The sequence below is a fragment of the Nansenia antarctica genome (assembly GCF_963989245.1).
Source record: "Nansenia antarctica genome assembly, chromosome: 6".
Lineage (NCBI taxonomy): Eukaryota > Metazoa > Chordata > Actinopteri > Argentiniformes > Microstomatidae > Nansenia > Nansenia antarctica.
Window position 1 is genome coordinate 37,231,901 of NC_137676.1, and position 23,682 is coordinate 37,255,582.

Sequence of the window (23,682 nt, forward strand, 5' to 3'; positions counted from 1 at the left end):
TGCACTTGGCCTGCTGTGTATTCAAGTGAGATCTTGAATTGACTAATTGATTGATTGATTTTATTTGACAAAAACGCATATCTTATATAGCTGCTCCAGTGCTTCTTTTTTGTTGCATGTACAGTATATTTTTTAATCATTGTAAATAAAACAGTAAAAAATAAAGAAGGCTAGAAGGCTTCCATTCTGGTCTTCTGCTTCCGTTGCAGTCCATTGACATGTTTCTGCTATATTTCTTCCCAGTATATCACTTCATCTGACCATCTATTGTATTATTGTTATTGTCACAGGGTTGGTAAGAGGTGTCTCAACAGGAGACTGAAAGTATGGATGTGCCACTGCCACGGCAGGGAGTGGAGGCTGCGATCGCTCAGCAGAATGGAGCCAATAAGGGCCTGAACCACCCTGTCTGCCACACCACCCAGCCTGCACAGTGCCACACCACCCAGCCTGCACAGTGCCACACCACCCAGCCTGCACAGTGCCACACCACCCACCCTGTCTGCCACACCACCCAGCCTGCACAGTGCCACACCACCCAGCCTACACAGTGCCACACTAACCAGCCTGCACAGTGCCACACTAACCAGCCTGCACAGTGCCACACTAACCAGCCTGCACAGTGCCACACCACCCAGCCTGCACAGTGCCACACCACCCAGCCTGCACAGTGCCACACTACCCAGCCTGCACAGTGCCACACCACCCAGCCTGCACAGTGCTGTACCACCCAGCCTGCACAGTGCTGTACCACCCAGCCACTGCCCAATGGGATCATCAGGGAGCCTACAGGTAAGCCTATACATTACAACAAGAACATCACGTGTCTTTCTCCAGAGAGTTTAGTTGAGAAATTGCTTGTGTTAGCTCCACTGTGTTGTTTCATTGAGATTGAGAGATTGAGATTGAGATTCATTGAGATCATGACAACAAACATACTGCGAAACATCTCAGAGAGATGTTATGACGGTTCGTCAATTTGATCTTCCGCTTGGTTTGTTGTGACAGAGCCTCCCTCAGAAGAGGTCCCTAGCCCTGTCAGAACTGACGACGTGGACAGTGACGACTCTTTGACAGATAGCGTTTCAACCAATGACGTCTGTCGCCTCCTTCCAAACCACACACCGACAAACCCTTACAAAATTCAGAAAGGTAATGCTACTAATTGATAACTGAATGTTCTATAATGCGTGACAAACATTATTCACTGTAGGCTTCTCCTTCTCCCTTATGGTTTATGTATTGTACTGTAGAGCCTGAATATTGGAAGAATAAGGTCAAACAATGATGTGTCTTTTTTTTTTACTGTAGCTAAAAAGAGATGAATAGTTCTGGTAGAGATGTTCCTCATATACAACGTCATGTTCTCTTCTCTCACACAGATGAACCTCCCGTTGAGGACCTTTCGTCTTGTCCAAAGACCTCTTCCCCCAAGACCATATCCAACAGAGCCTCCTCCTCCCATATCTGCACCGCTCCCTCCGCTTCTACGGGCCCGAAGGGATGGAACACGGCACAGACTCCAAAGTGTAATGGACACGGACATCCAAATAAAAAGCGCCTGCCTTCCACCACCAAGAGCCAGCAGTCGTTCAAAACCGATGCGGCTCAAATACAGGAAGTGGCTGGAGACGGTGAGGGAAAAACTCCTGGTGTTTCACAACCCAGTCAAGCATGAATAAAATGCAGTGATATCAGGGTCAAATATCACTCATACCGACATGTCTATTCTCTACCATGTACTTGTATAGTAATTACTTGTGGAAAAGAGAAATTATTGTGTTATTCCAGTAATTAAAGTTCAATAGTTTACTGGGGTAAACATCGAGTGTAAGCCTCTACAGAACAACTTTTCAGCTCTTGAGCAACCGTTTAGACATTATGTCCCAGTCAGTATGAGCACTGCTCTTATCTTAAAGCCACCATGAGAGATTCCCTTTATCACAGGGGCTAGGTTCTCCTGGCCTCTCGTCTGCAGTGGCTGATAAACAGTTGTTGGTCTGTTTTCTTGAAACCAATTGGCAGTTTTTTGTATACTGTATATGTATACTGTATGTGTGTGTGTGACACAATCTGGTGAAAAGGTCTGGTGAAAAAGTATATATTTTTCATATTACGAAGAGCCCACTCAATATAACAAACAACAGTTTTAGGATCACTAAATACTTAATTACAATTACACACATCATTTGTGAATTGGATTCACTGTATCTAATCCTGTCCTGTTGAAAACGAACAAAAAATTACTAAAAAATGACCTTACTGGCCCTACTTGGGGACTTTTTCACCAGACCCTGGGGGTATTCCATCAACGTCGCTAAAGGAAAATCCAAGCTTATTCTGATAGTCTCGCAAGAGTTATCAAACTTATATCGTGAGTTATCAAAAATAAGCCTGGATTTTCCTTTAGCGATGTTGATGGAACATCAACCCCCCTGTCACATATTATTGTTGTTTGTTTTGTCTTTTATCCATTGTATCAGAATCAGAATCAGAAGACTTTATTTGCCATGACATGTAAACAAGTTAGGAATTTGGTTTGGGACAGTGGAGTACGGTTTACAGCAGGACAGGTGCGAGACAGGACACGACAGTGCAAACCAACATCATAGTGCAAGAGTCATAAATAATATAAATATAAGAAGTGCAAAAATCAAGTGTTCAAGTGATTGTATTGGGTCAGCATTACTTTTGTTTATAACTGCTTTCTTTTTAAAACTGTAAAGTGTATTCAAGTGCTGTAAAATGCACTTTAGATAAAGCCTAACTTGACTAATATCCTCAACTGTATCTTCCTCTCTCTCCTCAGATTGCTGTGTGCACTGTGTCCTGGCCTGCCTGTTCTGTGAAGTTCTGTCTCTGTGCTCGGTGCTGGCCCAGTGCCTGGCCTGTGGACAGGGCTGTGAGGGACTGTGCTGCTGTGGGGAAGGGGCGTCTGAGGGCCTGCTCTGCGGAGAGGACACCTGCTCAACACTGTTGGACTGTGGGATAGTGGAGGACTGCTGCGGGTCGCAAGACTGTCTAGAGATCTGTTTGGAGTGCTGCTCGATCTGTTTCCCTGCCTAGCCAACTTTGTGCAATTACGACCAACGGCCGACCGCATGGGACTTTTGATGTTGATTGAAGTATGGTATTGAAGTATTCAAGTATTGATTGAAGTTTGGCATTGCTGTTGAGGCAAGTGTTTATTTTGCAAGACATTAAGGCAGGACAAAGCCTCGAGGCTTTAAGTTCATCTTTTGTCCGCTGCCTGATTGGACTTCAGAATGGTTTTGGTAATCCCCCCCTAGGTTGAGAATGCTGCACTGATCATGAATTTAATTCGTTCTCAAAAATGGAAGCCTTTACCTAGATCACAAACTATATATATACTATAAGCTCTGAATGATATCTGTAGAAGCCGAATAAACAATCTGACACTGCACAGTCACGGACATAATGGGAGTCCTGTATAGAACATGTCTACAATAATACTATTGATAATTGAGAGTAATCGTTGATACAAAATGAGATATAGTAGTGGTCTGTAATGTGTCAACAAACCTATTTATTAACAGCCAGACCTATGATCGCCCACGCACAGAAGGACTCAAATGAATGGACTCTAAGATGGCATGTGCTGAAATAGACCACGCACTGAAATAGATTTGCACGGCTATGAAGTGGTACCAGGTCTGTAAGAAACATCCTGGTTCCTTTAAGAAGGAGAAGGAGGATGAGTATGGGCACTACAACATAGAGTTTTGTACTTTTATCCTAACACAACTGTCAACTGTTACAACATTTTCTGTTACAGTTTTATCATTGTCCGCCATTGTCAGGCTTCAGAAGAGTAGCCTATTGCTTTCTATTTATAAATGATCAATGTGAAATAAACCACTGCTACATTTCATTTGATGGTGATTTGATTGGTCGCAGAGGAATATTGACTTATTTTCTTCTTCTATATGATGAATGTTGTAAAAACAAAATGAAAGGTCACTGTGTTTAGAAGGTACAGGTTCAGTTTCACCTCTACAGAACTGCTTTCCCATGCAAACTTTCCTCTTTTCTTTTCCAGAAACATTCAATACCTCTACTGTTGTCTAGTCTCTTTAACATCACGGTAATGGGCAGGAAGTCTGCTTCTACTTTTAGATGTTAAGAATACAGTATCTGGCCTGGATTATGCATAGGAGCAGCCGGTGCATATTCTTCTATGCCTGTTGAATTTGACAGCCTGTCTCTAGATGGTTTTGCCAAAGCAAGTTTTGTCTCCGTCAGCATGGTTCTACAAACAGCATTGCCCTGCAAGCTCTCATTCTGTTGCATCTGGCATACTGACATTTTAGATTGGTTAGTTAGTTACCTCATATGCACTTCTATGGTCAGATTAACCAGAAATAACCTTCTCCACATCTTCTGAGCAGCACTTGAAAAACAATGTCAAGCCTTGTTGCTAATCTGACAGTGAGCAAGGTTGGCTAAAGCAGCAACAAATGACCACCGGGCTGTAACTTAATAGGCTTATCTTGAAAAACTCTGAAAATTATACCAAATAATAACTGCAGATGGAAAACCGAAACGTTATTTAAGAGAACAGGCAGGATGTGGGACATGAACGCAAGCATGCAGACACACACGCATGCGTGCACGTATGCACTCATGCACAGACGCACACACACACACACACACACACACACACACACACACACACACACACACACTGAACCATTGAACACCCTTGACCAACTACCACCTGTTTTCAAACACCCACCAGCAAACCGCTTCTTCTTTTAGTAACCTTTGGTAGAGTTGGCACTCCTGTTACAAAAGGAGGAAAATTAGATTCTGCTCAAACTCACTCCAACAACACAACGGGGACACAATGGTTAAAACCCCAAAATCAATGATAATGAAACCCAGGGCTGGCCTGTTACTTTAGCCTTCAGCAGGGGGCCGTAAAAAAGGCCTGGAGGAAGACTGGGCCTGGTGAGTGGGCACAACGCAGCAGGAAACAGAGCTCTATCCCTCCCACCGCTCCGACCCACATCACAGCACACTGAACTGAACTGCTGGGAACTGGGAAAGGCTTCACAGAGGGGCTGAGGAGACTAATAACTTGGCAGGCGGTACGTAGAGGTAATACGGTATCCATGGACGGATGATCTTATGAAATGTTACAGCAGCTGTTACGGATATAGAGTAGTTAAGGTGGTTGGGAAGAGGGGAGAGGATATGTTTGTGTAACAAACGTTGTATTGTATTGTATCGAATATCCAGCCAAATCTGATGCCAGAAACACACAACGCTGTGTTGATTCCAATGAGCCTGTCAATCATGATCAGCCCCCTGTAGCTCTTCCCTCTACCTACCAGGGAGAGGCTGGTGGAGGTAGAAATCGGAGAACGGGGTCATTGTCTGACAAAACAAACAACATACTGTATGTTACCTAAAATGTCAGTTTATACAAAATAACTCCCTCTCAAATCACTGATAAATATATCTAGTTCCTTTCAATCATGCTCCACACAATATAGAGTAGCCTACAACAGTGTCATGTTTGATCCAGCCAATGGGAAGATAGGTCTGTTTTCCCTCTATATAATCCGGCCCTGCCTGGTCCTGGGCTGGTCAGAGTGGGAAAGGGACAGGAAGAGCTTGTTTATTGTAGCGATGTGCCAAGACACCGACAACAGGAAGTGGAGGAAGTGACTGAAATGACAGTGCGGGCGGACACAACCTCCCCCCGGGAGCTCGGAGGGGCGCGGAGCCCAGCCCTGCTCTGTTGCCCTGGTGACCCCAGGGCCGTGCCCCGGCGAGCATCAAAGAGGTGGCCGTCCACGCAGCCAGGAAACAGATTTCCCAGCGCCACCCCTCTCGGAAGCTCTGCCAGCCAGCTCTGGCCTGGCCCGGCCCAGTCCAGCCACACCACGAGACAGCAGCTCATTATCTGCCTACATTACTTTCACTGATGGCTCGGAAGGAACCACAGCACAGTCCAAACCTATACAGTCCTCAGTAACACCTCAGTTTGAGGGCCAGTATGTTCAGTTCTTTACGAGTCCTCTATATACAGGACAGTATTAAGTTTTAGGGTGTTGATGCCATGTAAATGTGACCGTATCATTCTCTTGAGTCAGTCAGAAGAAATGCTTATATGAGTGAATAAAGACACCGTCATGTTATTGGGAATCAAGAAGGCTTGATGTCACACTTATTGAAACAACTTATAGAAACAATCTTTCTTTTGTCCTTCAACAACAGAGTGCTACTTCATCCTTGAAAACACAATGGTTGTGCCCATTCCTTCTGCACCAGAGGGAGAGAGACCACTAGACCAGAGGCAGCAGGGGCAGTCTGTGTTGAGGAACCGGTGGTGAAACAAGAACTAGAATTCTCCTGAGACAGATTTTATGTGACTGTATAGAGTAGGTCAAATGTCTCTGCCCACAAGCACACAACTTGAAACATTGTTGTCTAAGACCTGACAAATCTGATATTTCAAAGTTTGAGATACGCTTGTCCACATATTCTGCTATCATCATGTTAATCAAGTGTACAGTGTGGTGTTTTTTTTGTCATTGTTATGGTGCCAAAGGCAAATTTCTGCCCTTGGATGGACAATGAAGTGCTATTCTATTCTATCACACCTCGTCTAAACAAAATGTGATTACCGAGATATTCAGCACCTGTGAAAATAGTTGCCTTTAGTGAAATAGGATAAGGAACACTGATACCCTAATCTTAGCAGGAATACTAATTATCTCTCTTCTACAAACAGTTCCCGGGCATTACGCAGGGCCAAAACCAACACCCCATCACGGTGTCCCCTCTAAACACTTTAGCAGGACCACGCCTGGATCAACGAATAGGAGGGCTCCCCGGGTTGGCAGCCCCGCCTGTGCTAAACTCCAGGGAACGCCCTCCAGCTACAAAACATATCAGATGTTATTAAAACACCCCATCTCGAAAATCAACCCAGCGGGCAGTTAATGTAACACCCTCTGTCCAGCTCTCTGTTTCACCCAGCCCTGAGTTAAGCTAACACAACTCTGTAAAGAGAGCAGGAACCGCATCCAAAACTAATAGGCAGCTATGAAAAGGAAATAGGTTTATGAAGAAATGACTTCTAATTTTACAACAGGGAGGGTACAAAAGAATGTTGAGGGGCTGTAACAGGTTTGATTGTGTGCTAATGGATTAAGTGGATTTACAGTAGGTATAAGAAATACAGTACCAGTCAAAGATTTGGACACACTTTCCCATTCAATTGAATGGGGAAGTATGTCCAAACTTTTGACTGGTACTATAAGTTTATTTGTCATTAAATAATTTACGTGAAAGCATGAATATACAGTGCAACACAATGTTTAAGGAAAAGCAGCTCTACAACATCAATCAATATCAACAATACAACGTAATAAGTACATATTTAAACATAATCATGAATGTAATCATAAACGTACAAATAAATGTAAACATAGTAAATATAAGCAGTAAAAGTAGTAACAGTAAATATGAAAAGTAAAGTGTAGTAAGTGTATAGGGCAAGAGTCAGTTGATTGCAATGTCTAAGCAGAAGGGGGGGCTGTATGGGGAGGGGGGGGGGGGCTGAGGACGGTCCATTTGGTACAGTCTGCACGACGGAAGCAGGGAGGACAGGGTGTGACAGGGATGGCTGCTGTCCTTGATAATCGTCCTGGCCTACTAAGTCACTCTAGGCGCTGTTTTGAGTTAGGGTAAAAATAATTCAGTGCATTCCAGAAAGGCATATGGTGAGTGGACAAAATCAGCTTTCAGACATTTCTGAAGAAACCTTTCTTTTCTTTTAATGAAAAAAATATTAGACCAAATGGAGGCAAAGGACAAAATAAAGGTTCTTCATTTAGAACGTCCTCGTTATCTGGATCGCAAAGTCAGATAGTTATTAATAATAATAATAATAATAATGCATTTTATTTATAAAAGCACTTTACATATAAAATCTCAGAGTGCTACAACACAGTAGATAAAACAAAAAAAACATTCAATTAAAAGGCTAAAAAAAGGCTCTATTAAAAAGGTGGGTTTTAAGGCCCCGTTTAAAAGCATCCACAGACTGTGGTGCCCTTAGGTGGTCAGGGAGAGCATTCCACAGCCTGGGAGCAGCCGAGCAGAAGGCCCGATCTCCCATCGTGCGGAGCTTGGTCCTGGGGGTCTTGAGGAGGTTGGTGGCAGTAGAACGGAGGGTGCGTGAGGAGGTCTGAGGGGTATGGAGGAGTTCCTTGAGGTAGGGGGGGGCAGTTCCATGGATGCACTGGTGGGTGAGGAGGGAGACCTTGAATTCAATTCTGAGGGAGACGGGGAGCCAGTGAAGTGATTTGAGGATGGGGGTGATGTGATCATATTTGCGCACCCTCATCAGGATCCTAGCAGCGCTGTTCTGGATGTATTGAAGTTTCTGGAGGCAGCTGCTAGGAATCCCGATGATGAATGAATGGACTTTATTGTCATTGCTACAGTACAGGTACCAAACAACGAAATTTAGGAGGGGTGGCTCCCCTGGTGTTAGGAAAGGGAAAAAAAACACTTTTAGAAAAAAAAATCACAAGAAGGGAAGGAGCTGGTTCACATAAATAAAGGCTATGTACACAATCCACTGTACTATACTGTACAGATAGTCGACTAGGGTTGTCATATTGCACAATAGTATTTTTTTTCACGTTATTTAAAGTGTCACAGTTTGCAGGCTTGAAATGTACATGTTTGTGCCTCAGCACTACACCTGATTTTTTCAGTCCAGCAGCTGCCATACAATCCGTCCAGACTGTCCAGGGCCCAGAACTTAGGTCTTTGCTGTGTTCAGGGCCTGGACGGCCCTGTGGTAGAAGCAGTTCTTCAGTCTGTTTGTCTTAGCGGCCAGGGTCCTGAACCTCCTTTTCGAGGGCAGCCTGGTAAAGTGTACGTGCCCAGGGTGGGTCGGGTCCCTGGAGATCTTTGAGGCCTTCCTGAGACAGCGTGTGTTGTACAGCTCTTCCAGAGATGAGGAGTGCGTTGCAGTAGTCCAGTCTGGAGGAGACAAAGGCATGGATGAGCTTCTCTGCATCTGCCAGAGTGAGTGCAGGACGGAGTTTGGCAATGTTCCTTAAGTGAAAAAAAGCTGTTTTGGATATATGTTTAATGTGGGTCTCGTAGGTGAGGTGAGGGTCCATTTTGACGCCCAGGTTGGTAACAGATGAGGAGAGGGGAATGTTCTGGCCAGAGAAGGTGATGCTGGTAATGGTGGATGACCGGACCTGGTGTGGTGTGCCGACTAGGATGGCTTCAGTCTTGGAGCTGTTTAGTTGTAGGAAGTTGAGCTTCATCCACGCCTCTATCTCCTCCAGGCAGGTGGTTAGTGTGGATAGTGGCAGGGGTGCAGAGGAGGTGGGGTTGACTCTGAGGTAGAGCTGTGTGTCATCCGCATAGCAATGAAATGACATTCCATGCCTGCGGATGACACAGCCAAGGGGGAGCATGTATAGTGTGAACAGGGTGGGGCCCAGCACCGAGCCTTGGGGGACACCGCAGGTGACGTTGTGGGTGTGGGATTTCGCCTTTCCCAGGGTGACGTGCTCAGTTCTGCCAGTGAGGTATGAGGTGAACCAGTTGTGGACAGTGTCAGAGAGGCCAATGGTGGAGTGCAGACGGTGAAGGAGGATGTTGTGGTCCACGGTGTCAAAAGCTGCTGTTAAATCCAGGAGAATGAGGAGGGATGGGGAGCCAGTATCTGCTGTCATCAGGAGGTCGTTGGTGACCCTGACCAGAGCCGTTTCCGTGCTGTGGCCAGGGCGGAAGCCGGACTGAAAGAACTCAAGGAGGTGGTTTTGATTGAGGTGATCCTTAAGTTTAGCAGCAACTACTCTCTCTAGTACCTTGGATAAAAAAGGAAGGTTGGAGATGGGCCTGTGGTTGGCGAGGACTTCTGGGTCTAAGGTGGGTTTCTTGAGAAGTGGTCTGATGACAGCAGTTTTCAGCGCAGATGGGACATGGCCGGTCTGGAGGGAGTGGTTGATGATCTTGGTGATGAGAGCACTTATTGCGGAGAGATTGGACTTCACCAGGGCTGTGGGGAAGGGGTCCAGGGCGCAGGTGGAAGGCTTCATCGTCCTAATGATGTCCTCATTGGTCATTCATCTTAACCATATTTTGGCGAGACCGGGATTCGATCCCAGTCCCCGGTCATTCATTTTAACCATATTTTGACTGTAGTTTGACCGTAATATTTTGACTGTAGTTTGACCGTAATAGGCCTATGTTACTGAGTTATCAGCAATTCCTCTGCTGATATCTTCTATAGGCTTTTTGATTGAGGATGGTAACGTGGAAGAAACAAGGCTGTCCTCTGGTGGTCGATCATGAGTATCACATTCTAGAAAAACCCAGAGCTTAGTAGTATGCACTTAGCTACATTAAACCTTGCCATGAAACGCACTCCTTCTAGAATAGTAAGAGTAGCTGTATGTGGGCTGTTTCAGTTGAGGTTTAAATGAAGAACTTGTGTGAATTAAGACAGTGTCTTACCCTCCTTCGACTAGGTGGAACAGAAGGTTTATTTTCAGGAGGCGTAGCTGATGTTTCCCATGATTCTATATTTATCAGAATTAGAGAATGTGTCACAATAATCACCTCAATTAAACAGCAGGTGTTTAATCTGTCATTAAGATTAAGTAACGGAGAGAAAGCGAGAGAAAAAAAACACTCAAATCACGTGGCTGTTTTTATACAATTTTTAATCTTTCTTTAACATAAAGACTATTAAAAAAGGAAACAATGAGCAGTCAGGAAGTATGTTGCTTAATGTTTCAAAGGTGGTGTGAAAGTAAGCAAGTCTCAGACTACATGCAATATGACAATGTGTTAACTAGGGGGAAAAAACAAGCAAACAATTGAGATACAAATCCCTTTCATGAAGTCTCATTTGATCCTGATTAAATCAATACTTCCTTTCAAATGCAAAAAGATTGAACGTAAACACTACCCATTGCATTTCATTCAATAGCATTGTTTGTCATGATCCTACAGACAGTGAATTGTAATATTCGGATAACCAATAATCAGTTGGAGAGGGTTGGGTTGAGGGTCTATGGTTTTTGGATACACATCAAGACAACTAGATTTTTTTTAATTTTAAATGTACACTTCAGAAAGGAGAGCATCACATGAATACACATCGGAAAACAATTGTCAATAGTCAGTGAACTTCAATTCACTTGCAGCCCTGCTGATGGCTACTGCACTGCTCTACCGACAGGATATAGACCTATGTATTAGAATCCCTCTAACAGGCTGGAGGCTTGGTTGAAATGACCAGCATTTACACACAGTACTCCCATAGTACTCTTTCCCCTAAAACCATCAGATGTCTTCCATAAACCATAATACACATTCATACCGTTAGAGCCAATAACAGAGTAAATAATAGACATTTATATTTCATTTTAAAAAAATCATTAAGGCCAAATATATGCAATGCTACTGTATAACATAATATGGGAATATGTGTATATTATACACTATTTGTTAATAACTGTGTTGTTCTAGAACATGACGCTATAGTGAGTTATTTACAATATATATTTACACACACAGACTAAAACAAAGAACAACAACATAGATTTGCATATGATGGAACCAAACTTATTCACGATGATTCCCTACTACTTTATCAGCATTACTGATGATAGTCACATGCTACAAGTGTCAATTCTGAATTCTCATCCTCAGTTGTTAATGCTTTTCTATGAAAATACAAAAAGAAAATGCAAGAAAGTTGCAAAAAAGAACCATACTCAAAGCAATACCAATCAAACGCATGCATCAGAATGTATGACACAGTTAACATTTGGCTGCGGTTGGTTGTTAGGTCTGGTTTTCAGTGCAAGGACAGAAAATCAAAAAAAAAAAAAAAAATGACAGAAAAGAAAGAGAGAAAGAGAAAAAGTCAAAATGAGGCTGAAAAAGAAGCAGAAACAGATGGTGAATGTTGGCATGAGACAGCGTCTGATACGGACATCTTCCGCCCTGCAGTCTTTCCTCACAACTTTGCACTGTGTGGTTAAGGTTAAAATGCACGACAGGGAATGATCCCAGATGGGAAGGATCAATTCCAACATGACAGCATGGCCAGATGACAGAGAGATCATGCATGAATAAACAGTGAGTGTCATTTGTGTAAAAAATCCCCCCAAAACCCCAGTTAAGAACAAAAACAAAATGAATCATGAAACTGTATGTCAACCTCGTCAAATCAGCCATTTCACAAGTGTTTATATTCAACGGTACAGGAACCATAAATCATCGGTCAGATAGACGGCAAGTGGTGGCAGTTAAAATGAGCCCTTATGGTCTTGTTGTAAGCATGACACTTCTAGCAGCTAAAATGATCATCATCTTTTTTCATCCCTGCAAACATTACACACGGAACTGGCTCTTACAAGTCCTTCTCATCACATCTCATGTTATTAAGAGAACTTGGGTGAGTTTCCTAAAAGTATCATGGCACCCCCCCCCCCGCCCCCCCATAATGACGCAAGAGGTACGAAGGCTCCCAAGAAACTGACCCTTAAAACTCCAGGTCAAAACTCCCCAAGTGCTTAAAAGGAAACGACTGCCAGCATTCACTGGGTCATAGAGAAGGCCTATGTTCAAAACCATTTCTGAAGACACAGTGAGCCTTTTTAGATAAAGTCGAGGGTTGAGACTGAGCTATCTCTTGGCTTTGAGGGTGAAATGGTGCGTCTACAAATGCGGTGTTGGTAGGAACTAAAAGAACTGTTTAGTCTCTGTGTCATCTACATCCCGTTTGGTTTTTCCTGAGGACTCTTTGAGATACTTGGATTAGAAAGAAAGCACAAGCAACATAGGCTCATCAAGAATAATGTTAACCAATGGAAAGTGCTAAGCTATCATGTTTATTCCTGCTTATTAAAAAAACACAGAACTATCCCTTTTTCTTTTTTTTTTAGAGGCTACAAGCCTTTAAATATGCTGAGGTCTCGTGCGTACTTAAAAACAAAAATATCGGTATTGAATTCTAAATGCCGTATGTCTGGCTTTCTGAACACAGCATTCGTCAAAGTTCATCCTTGTTTCATTGAAACAATATGCCCCCCTGTCCTCTTTTTGCATATATACTGTATTACTTTCAGAATGCTCTCTTCAAATAACTAGTAAAAAAAAAATACAGACAAAAATAGGTGCATACCCTAAATCTGATCCTGCGTCGGCTACAACACATTTTTGTTCCTTTAAATGCTATAAAAAAAACACACACTTCTCCTTCCTCAACGGTTTCTTTCCATTTCTATCTTCCGTTTCGGTGTCTTTTGTTTTAAAACAAGCGTTCAGATAAAAAGCATGGAGTGCCGTTGCTTTATCACCGAAAGGGGGGGGGGGGGGTCAAGACGTTTACATGACCTCCGTGGCCTTAACTAAGAGTAATGTCAGCTATATGAGGTTGGATAACAAACAGCCTTCGTAGTTCACTGGAAACTTCCATGACTCCTCTCTATGATGAATGCACAGTGTTGGTGGGAGGGGGGGTCGGGGGGGGGGGGGTCGTGGGAGGGGTCCTACTGAGGGTCTTTTCTAAGAGTCTTTCTGCTTATCTCACTCCAGCCTCTCTCTCAGTCACAAGTCCTCCTCCATGCTGAAGCTGCTCCTCCGGCTGCTGGTCTTGGAGGCTCCGGGGGAGACCGAGGAGAGGAGGGGGTCCGCGCCCCCCACGGGGGACAGGACCCCCCCGTCGTCCATCAGGATGTCCCCCATGTCCCCCAGGCCCATGTCGGCCATCAGGGCGGCGTTGAAGGCCGACGGGTCGTCCAGCTCGGCGAAGCTCAGGGAGTCCAGGTCCAGGGTGCTGTGCATGGGCAGGGTCATGCCCACGGGGGAGGCCGAGGCCGGGGGGGAGAGGAAGGACTCAGGGGTCAGCAGGGTCTTGGGCTCCAGGGACGGGGGCATGCCGAGGAGGACGTTGGAGCCCCGGGAGGAGGAGGAGGAGGAGGGGGGGGGGGACAGGCCGTTGAGACGAGCCTGCATCTCCAGCTCCTGTACAGGCAGGACAGACAAACACCAGTCAACACTCAGGCACAGTAGAGGCGTGACAAAGTCACCGGTCACTCTGCACTCTACACTATACTCTACACTATACTCTACACGTGGACCTGTGTGGCTCGGCCGGTTGAGCACGGTGGTTAGCGACGCTAAGGTTGTGGGTTCGAGTCCCGCTGGCACCATATAGACTTTTCGTGTTTATGCTATTATTACACTGGACTGTAAGTCGGTTTGGATAAAAGCGTGTCTGCTAAGTGACACAGTGCGGTATAGTACACACTGAACACTCATCTGGTTGTGGTGGCAGAGTGGTGAGAACGGGGTCTTTCTGTGAAGTCATGAGTCAGGGGCTACCAGGAAGTTGAACTGACCGCACAACCTTACCAGGAACAACTCCGGGCCCCTAGTTATAGGCTGGGACTAGTATTCCTCATGATAAAAGGGCCAGGGGTGTTTCTTGCTCAGCTCAAACGGTCGGGGGAAAAACCGCCTGGCCCGCATGAAGTACGGTATCAGGACTGATATGCCATATCTTTGTCTATCATATCTGAATAGTTAACTCATTCCTGGCATTGTCTCCCTCAAGCCCTCCCTCCTTCCTTTCCTCCCTCCCTCCCTCCTTCCCTCCCTTCTTCCTGTCGTCCCCCCCCCCCCACCTCCTCCGTCTCCGTCCCTCCCTCTCTCCCGCCCCCCCCCCCACCCCCACCCCTCCTCCCAGCAGCCTGACCTGTATGCGTAGCAGCAGGCTGCGGTTGGAGTGCTCCAGCTTCCTCTGCCGCGTCTCCACCTCCTTGGCGCGCTGCTGCTCCTTCTGCAGCTTGCGGATGTAGTCGACGGAGGCCTTCAGGATGGTGCCCTTGTTCCAGCGCATCTCCCTGTCTCCGTAGCAGGGGGGTCAGTGAGGAGAAAGGGCACAGGGCATATGATTAAACGGTCTCCGTGCACGCAACACACGATCTCATTGTCTTACACTGAGCACTAGTCCATTGAACGCGTAAGATGTATGTCAACGTGCGTAAGACGATATTAGCGCTAAGAAGCTTTCGGGGAAACTCAGGCCACATGTTTTGACTGAACTATAGTACTTCAGAATGACAGTATTGGCTCTGGAAGAGACATGTCAAAGTATTGTACGGAGAGAGGACTATCGTTTCTATTCATAGGTACTCACGGGTCACTGGACTTTGGAATGAGAGCTCCCAGCTCCTTGATGCGGTCGTTGATGTTGAACCTCCTCCGTCTCTCGACTGTCAAGCAAAGAGTGACGCGGTCGATTATCACCGGGTGAACCATGAAACTATAAAAAGGTCATAAACTGTGTGATGTTTAACCTCGACCCCCCCCGTAAAACGACTCTGTACTCACTGAGGTTGTGGTTGTCCTTCTTCTGACGCTCCTTCATCATAGCTTTGACTTCTACATCTGGAAGACCGGAGAGAAGAAAAGAACAAATGGGAATCAACATTCAGGATTGTGTCACGTCGGTGTCAACAGTGTTGATGTCTCACACACACACAGACACACACACACACACACACACACAGACACACAGACACACAGACACACACACACACACACACACACACAGGTGTCACATATGACCGACTTCAATATCAGCCGATTAAGGGTTCAGACATTTACGGTTCAGATTTGAGTGTGTTAGACGTTTTCATACGACAAATACAAAGCAGGCAGAAAAAGGTGGAAGTCTATAGAGGATGTTCCATTTAGCTCACTGAGCAAATCTGAGAAGAAAAAATGGGAAGTGGGAACAAGCGTGTGGAAATGTGACAGGTTTATGGCTAAGGGAGGGGGCCACTGGCTGGACACAGGAAGCTGGTGAGCAATGCTGACTAATTCAAAAAGAAGAAGAGAGCAGGAAGAACAGAGTAGCAAAAAAGAGAGAGAGAGGAGGGGGGGTGAGAGGGAGAAGAGAGAAAGAGGGGGGGGGTAGATAGACAGAGAGAGAAAGAGATAGATACAGTAGATAGAAGGGAGAGAGAGGGGGGGGAGAGAGAGAGAGAGAGAGAGAGAGAGAGAGAGAGAGAGAGAAAAAAGGGGGGACAGAGAGAGAGAGAGCGAACTCAAGAGAGAAAGAGACAGAGGAACAGACACATGAACTGAGATAGTAGGAGATTGGACTGACTTAATGATGAACAGTGTGTAGCCGAGATCTCCCTCTTGACGTTGTGCAGGTCAGCGGGACAGGAGTTGCTAACGGTGATAGTCGGCGTGGCCATCCCGGCACTGCTGTACACGTCCAGGAGGTTCCCCGGCAGCTGGAAATGGACCAATCACAATATTCAGACAGTCTCCAGGTGGATAGACCGACCAATAACAACATTCACATAATGTCCAGGACTGTAGACGCAACCAATAAGAACATTCAGACAGTGTCTGGATAGATAACCAATCACAATATTCAGACATAGTATCCGGGCAGATAAGACAACCATTCCGAGAGACTTCATTCATTCCGAGTAGGGTCAACCACCACAAATATTCTACCTCAGGACACTCAAGCAGAAACCACCAGAGAAGGCATAATATGCTGAGTTTTAGATGACCCCAGCGAATCCGGACACAGCTTCAATAATATCCTCCCTCGTAGCAAAACGCAGAGAATCTGGATTCCAATGATATCAACATACCGTGACAGGCAAAGCATGACTCCCATTCACTCTAATCTCCTCTGCCTAGTCGACAGTTTAACTTGAACAACACAGATATCGTACATTCTTTCAAATCCAAAACAGCGTCATCAAAGTAGCAACACAGCCAATGACTATGAATAATTGGAAGGAACAAATGAATGGAGAAAACACTAGCACAATCCAAACCTGATGAACACACTGTAACTCACTATCAAGAACACTTTGAGACACAGCCGCTTTGCAGTACAGTCAAAACTCATCGTCACAGAGAATAACAGCCAACATCAAACAGCTGAAACCTGCAGAGATGTTCAGATGCACTAAGATGTGTTTTTTTGTCTCAGACATTCCTCTTTCCAACCATGCTGAAGATTAACTATGACCATGCTTCGTTTTCAAAGGGTTTGCCATGTGCGGTCATCTCATCTCAACCGTGGCTATCGAGCCACAAAGAAAACAAGGAAATGCAGCCTCCAGTAAAAAAACATAAAAAATCTGTTCAATGAAAAAACGAGAATATTCAGACAAACTCCAAACACCTCTTGACACAGAGAATGACAACGACCAATGACACAGAGAAACAAACTATTCTTACTCCCATCTCTGACAAAGTCCATGCAACAACGGCATTTACCTCAATCTTATTTCTTTTCTTGTCATGCTCTTGCAGTAAAACTAAAATCCTCATCTTTCTCCTATGCACTGCTCATTCAGCTTCCTCTTTCTCTTCGGTAAAAGTCAGTTGAGAAATGGGGAAATGTCTTTAGGAAGAAAAAAAAAAAGCCCTCCCCACGGCTATCTGCTTTTGACACGCAACGTCGGGTCAGACCAACTACCGTCCTCCTCTCCTCTCCACCCCCCTCTCCTCTCCACCCCCCTCCCCCTCCTCCTCCTCCTCCTCCCCTTCTATCCTCTAGCACCATGAGGCGTGCTGACCCCACCCTCCCGGCCGGCCCGGGCCTGGCCATTGTTAGCCATGTGTCAGAACTGTATGTTTACCCCCACTGCCTGGTTGGGATTCCACTGGCCCTAGCACACATTCAACTGGCCAGGGCCAAAACACAACAACAACAACAAAAAAACTATATGCCACAACAAAACCAGCCCCAAACATACGGACACTGCAATCAATGTGCTCTGAGGATCCACTTTCAGGGAATAATTCCAATGCATTTCTCAGTCAATGGCTTGCAGCGATATCGATAATGATAAATGTACAGTAGCCTTTGTGTATTCAGTTTGATCAAATTTGCCTAACAAATAATACAAGTAATCATAAGTAACTGTTTCGAGTTAATACTTGTGACCGAAGTGAATACATGTCTTATTTATATATATATACATAGTGAATACAATGTCTTATTTATATATATATATATAGTGAATGTGTCTTATTTATATATATATAGTATGTCTTATTTAGTTTCTTTGGTGGACATCTTTGCCACCTACCGTGTTGGGCAGCTGCAGGCCAGAGTCAATCAGCGTCAGGAAATCTTGATCGTTCAGACTGGATTCAAGACTGATGATGTCATCGATCACATCTTCCATCTACAAGATAAAACACATAAAAGCTGCGATCAGTAAAGGAGGGGAATGGACAAGACTCCAATCCAAAGTGACCTGGCACTGACAAAAATAAATAAAAAAAAATAAATAAAAAAATAAATCACATTGACATTTTCTGAAAAAGTAGTCCTGACTGACTGACTCCTGATGCCCTATATCAAAACTGGATTTCATTATTTCTTTTTAAGGTCAGAACATAAATAGTGAATAAGTACATACTACACTGTATGTATCTACTATAGAGTGGGTGTTTGGCCACGTTTCCCTGTCAAGCTTGGGTGAGGCATAGAACCAGATTCAGCTAGTGTTAGAGGGTGCTCACTGCCGTGTGTTACTGAGTCACACGATGGAAACCTTACAGAAACACTCGACTCAGCAGTTTATGAATGAGGCTCCAGACAATGAAGGGAGCACCGAGTCACACTGCATTTCTCCTCCTGAGTTGTTTTTCTCAATTTCTCCGTAATTCTACAGAGCATACCAAAAAAGACTGAGTAAGACTTTCTTAACACAATGACCGTAAACGATTAAGGTTTTTCCCTTTTCTCTAAAATCCTTCCCCCCCCCCCCCCCCCTCTTTCCTCTCAGCCGACGAAAACCTAAATGTCTATTTAATGTGTCTGACCCTGGGCTAATGAAGGGCGAATACACACACGGACACAGAAACGGTTGCAGAGAGACAACTGCTTCACCAAACGCTTTTTAATTGGCAAACCTCCACAGTGCGCTAAGCGTGCAGAGGTCATTAAGCAGCTTGTGTGGTATTTGACAGCACAATGTGGTACCGTGCGCATACATAGAGGGTGCAAGGTGCAGTAGACTGACCATCTCTACAGCTACAGCTAGAGTACAAGGCATGCTATTGTTAATGAAAGGGGGAACTGATTTGTGCATTAAAAGGAACTGAAAAGGTTAGTGGTTTCCTCGTCATGGAAGAAACTACCATAAAGACATTTGATCGGTGACAATGTGAACGGCTGATGACTTCAGTATCACTTCTGAATGGAGCGCAGACAGACACACATGTACAGTCTCATCCTATTCCATATGGTTAAGTTTTTTTGCATCTGTTTTTCTCCTGGCCTCATGGTACTCTCTCATAAGGGTATTAGAAAAGGGGAAATTTACACAGATTTTAACACCCCAGATCAGGAGACTATTGCATAGGTTTAAGCTATATAGTGAAAAGTCCACCTCCTAGCCTCTACATACAGTCAGTACAGCATCACTCCAAAGAGGCCAGGGCCCTGTGGGTACAACCGTACACTTCTCATGAGGCCATAAAAACAGGGCATTTAAACCGTCTTTAGATTAAGCCTGTTTTAAGCACTAAAAACCCTTATTTGTCACCATTTGTTTCTTAATCCAATCTGAGTTGCTCGTTTAGACAAACATGTCCTGTGATTATTTCCAGACATTGGGCCCTGTGGAATGTGCCAGATCTATAGAAAGGTTGAACAAAATTGGGCTTGAAACATCTTCCCTCAGCTTGCCGGATTAACGTTGCTACTGCTAGACAAACAACGAGGTGACATAACTGGCTTTTACAGTTTTACCATTGGGAATTCAACTGTGGTATGAGTAGATTTATGTGGTGGAGGACCTACCTCCTCTTTGTTGGAGCTGAGGCTGAGCACTGCCAGAGGGCTGCTGGGAGTGCTGCTGGCTGCAGGCGCCAGCTCAGGGGCGGAGCCAGACCGGGGCGAGGGAGACACGCCCAACGTCTGATTGGTCACTTTGGTTCCGAGGGTTGTGGAGAGGTACTGCTTGACCTGCTGGCGCTGGGCCTGCTGGATGTGGTACTTAGTAGGGTTCTCCAGGTGCGTCTGGACCTAGAGAGAGAGAGAGAGAAGGAGAGAGAAAGAGAGAGAGAGAGAGAGAGAGAGAGAGAGAGAGAGAGAGAGAGAGAGAGAGAGAGAGAGAGAGAGATTCATCCATGCAGTTTGGAGATTCAACTCGCCACATTTCAAATTCCACGTATTAAGTGAGAATAACCTGTAGACACTGAACACTACAGGAACTTCCCAGGAAATTGGTTACAAGATTACAAGCTGAAGTTTAAGCAAAAGAAAACCCCACACATAACAGTCGTTACAAAGATCCAGGCGGGGTTGTGACCTACCTTGAGCACCTCCACCGGCACCTGTGCGGGGGGCGGCCGGGCGGAGCCCAGGGACATGGAGATGGCAGGGGAGGAGTCTGCGCTGCGGAGCTGAGCGCTGGTGGCCTGCTGCTGGGCCTCGCGACGGTCCTGGTCCCTGGCCTGTTGCCGCATCAGCTCCTGGCGCATCAACACGCGCGACGTCATGACCGAGCCGGCCGAGGGGGAGGAGGAGGCGGCCTGGGTCAACGAGGGGCTGCAGAGGGGGGGGGTCGGTAAAGAAGTCAGTAAAGAAAGACGTTTGGTTGGGTTAAGCAGTTAAGCCAGGAAGGTAGGGTCTGCAGGAGGGCGTAGGGAGGTGCAGGTAAGTCAACAATGAGGCAACACGTTTTCTTCCCTGTGTGTGTACTGTAGTACAACAGGCATGTACCGCAAACAGACCAGGGGGCAGATACTGCGCATATCTAATAAATATTGCACATATTTTAACTTGGCAGTTGGCACTTTTTCGGTTCCATTAGTTCCATTGTAGCACGTCCACTGTAAAAAAGAAAATGCAGCTGGAGAGTGTATGAAAGTACTTGATGTGTTAGACCCTGGTCTACAGGCAGCGACTAAACAAACCCAAAGTGATAGTATGAGAAAACTCCAGCCTGTTGCAAGGTCACTTACATTAGCCAGAAGAGGAGGGCAGTTTATAAGAGGACAAGTGAAAGTACTGTGTGTAAAGTACTGAATTGCATTTCACAAGACTCACTCCAGGTCACAATGGTTGATATTTCCTTTCAGAGAACTGAACACCAATTCCTGCTTACTCTCCGGGAAGTCCCCGGGTGGAGAAAGAGAGGGTATCAGAACTAAAACCCAACACGGTCTCACAGGGGGAAGTCTCTCTGAAGCAGAGGTTCTCACCTCAAAGAGACACTCAGGCTGCACTCTAGGGTACTTTCTGGTACTTACTTACTTTAAAGAATTCAACACGCTTGGTAATCATCTGGTATCAAACGCAGCCTAGTGGTGTTCGTCAGGGAGACTCTCAAAGAAACAAACTGGTAATCCATAGGTTATTATTATTGTGTTGTTACATTTCATTATATCTCATTTTTAAACTTAGAACTATAGCATTGAGACGCCACCTTCATAACTACAAACACTACAGCAGAAATTTAAAAAGCGGCAATACTTGCACAAATGTCAAATATACCTAAACAACTTCCTACAACGGCCTATTTACATGACAAATTCACTGTGGTTACGTAATAAACCAGTCTGGTTCATCCTGACACGTTCCTACAGTAGAGACACCCTAAACAGAAGAACTAGGAACCTTTGAAGAATGTCGTGCCCTCAGGAACCGTCGTAAACGCCGTCCTCCTATAACAGCCGTTCTGACTTCATGCTGAGTCACTGGGAAGTCCCTGGGCAAGCAGAGCTAGGATCAAAACAGTAACCTGATCCTCCGGTTCACTGGAACCATATTCCACTGTCATCTCCCCCAGAGCGACATGCTCAGACAGGCCAGGCCCATTACACAGCAAACAGTAACGCCAAGGGACAGAGACGGAGGGGAGGAATAATAGGAGGAAGAACAGAAGAGATGTTTTGGTGGAGTTTTAGAGATATGAATCTTGTATCTGATCTGGCCTAGATAGACGCAAATAGTGTGTGTGACTGTGCATCTGTGAGTCTGTGTGTGGGAGTTCTCAATGTTCTCACGCTAATTTATACGTAACACTTGTTTTTCACATTGCGTTACGTTGTGGGTAGGAGTTCATTTAGAGCTAGAAACACAACAACAATTCCACAGAGGGCTTTGCTATATCTTGTGTCTCTGTGTCTCTCTCTCTGTGTGTGTGTGTGTGTGTGTGTGTGTGTGTGTGTGTGTGTGTGTGTGTGTGTGTGTGTGTGTGTGTGTGTGTGTGTGTGCGTGTGTATCCTTTCTGTAGAGTGACCAGTGCTTACCTCAGAGTGATGGGCTGGCTCTTCAGCTGGTAGAAGGTGTCTGATTCTGAAGGGAGGATGAGACTCTCAACCTCAATGTCAGCCACTATTCCAGACTCTGGCAGCAGCGGCTCCACACTGGGAACAAAGATACATTAATTAGATGTAAAATACTGCATAGAAAGATGATTCTCCATTAGCAAAGAACAGATAATACTTTACACTGAATCCAATATGTATCCCACACATGACAACAACAACAACAACACCATCCAAACCCAACATATCCTCTTTGACTGTGATAGCGTAAGTCAGTGTCTTGCTACCTTAGTGCACACTGCATCATTTCAGGATGTTCCCATCACTTGACAAGGCCCAGGCTGAAACTTCTACACAACATTAGTGGATGGGTGCGGATGCGTGTGCTCTGTGGTGACACACACGGGCAGAGATAGACTTGAAGGCATAATAACTAAGCACGATAAGCACCGTATGAGAATGCCACAGAGCATTTGCCGCCTGACTAATTCCTGGTTGTTTCAGCACGCAGACTTCCTACATGAACCTATAGTTGTACACCAGTCCAGTTGAACGTAGTATACATTGCTACACCAGTAGGCTGACATTCCTTTCATTTGATGTCAACCCCAAGTTCAACAATCAACCTGCCTAACAATGGGCCTAAATGGGGACGATGCCACTCCATTCCAGTGCGACCATGGTCCTGCGGGTTTTCCAGCTTGTTTTAAAACCACTAATGCAGTACATAGTAAAGAGGCTAATGCCTTGTCTGAGGTCAACCCTTATCGTACCTCTCAGCTTACTGAAGCCCTGTCAGGGGCCTATCTGAGAGAACTGGAAAGGTACACATGCTGTTTATATCTGTCAGTACTGCAAGGAGCTTGTCTAGATATACTATCTGTCTGGGTATACGGTAGGATATACTGCAGGCTGATTTCCGATATATGGTAACATATAATATATGTAGGGGCATTATTGGTCATATCTCTTCAAATATAAAAGCTCATAGGTGATTCAGATATTGACCTATTCAATAACATAGTGGACAGAGTCCCGTCTATGACTGCAAAATACTGTTTTCCCCCCAAACACAAGAGATAAAGTGCAGCTGCCGATGTAAACCAACTATCCAGTCACACTCGATTTAGACTGGTTACAAAATTAGCGTTACAAAACGTTTAACGAGATAATCCAATATTCCAAATGAACAATATTATCTCTAGCATGGTGTAATTTGTTCATTTACTTGGCAAATAGGCCTAAATACATGCAGGTGCAGTTAGTAGCATACCCTCAGTATGAGGGGGGAGATCCACCCCGGACCAGGGGGAGATAGGGGGG

The 23,682-nt window shown here is 45.1% G+C and overlaps 2 protein-coding genes across 2 annotated transcripts; one reads left to right on the forward strand and one right to left on the reverse strand.

The window, feature by feature from the left end:
- Positions 1-326: 326 nt before the first annotated feature.
- Positions 327-3,755, forward strand: LOC308160486 (uncharacterized protein; the record flags this gene model as incomplete). Its single annotated transcript, XM_080534399.1, has 4 exons — positions 327-792; positions 1,009-1,152; positions 1,383-1,634; positions 2,810-3,755. 4 exons carry the CDS (start codon positions 327-329, stop codon positions 3,064-3,066), a joined length of 1,119 nt encoding a protein of 372 aa, XP_080390525.1. The 3' UTR covers positions 3,067-3,755.
- Positions 3,756-13,589: 9,834 nt separating this feature from the next.
- On the reverse strand, positions 13,590-20,586 carry tfe3a (transcription factor binding to IGHM enhancer 3a; the record flags this gene model as incomplete). The annotated part of the gene is made up of 8 exons (XM_080534135.1): positions 13,590-14,049; positions 14,783-14,930; positions 15,227-15,302; positions 15,421-15,477; positions 16,214-16,334; positions 18,162-18,260; positions 19,886-20,110; positions 20,401-20,586. The coding sequence occupies 8 exons, from the start codon at positions 20,584-20,586 to the stop codon at positions 13,633-13,635; spliced, it is 1,329 nt and encodes a 442-aa protein (XP_080390261.1). The 3' UTR covers positions 13,590-13,632.
- Positions 20,587-23,682: the final 3,096 nt, after the last annotated feature.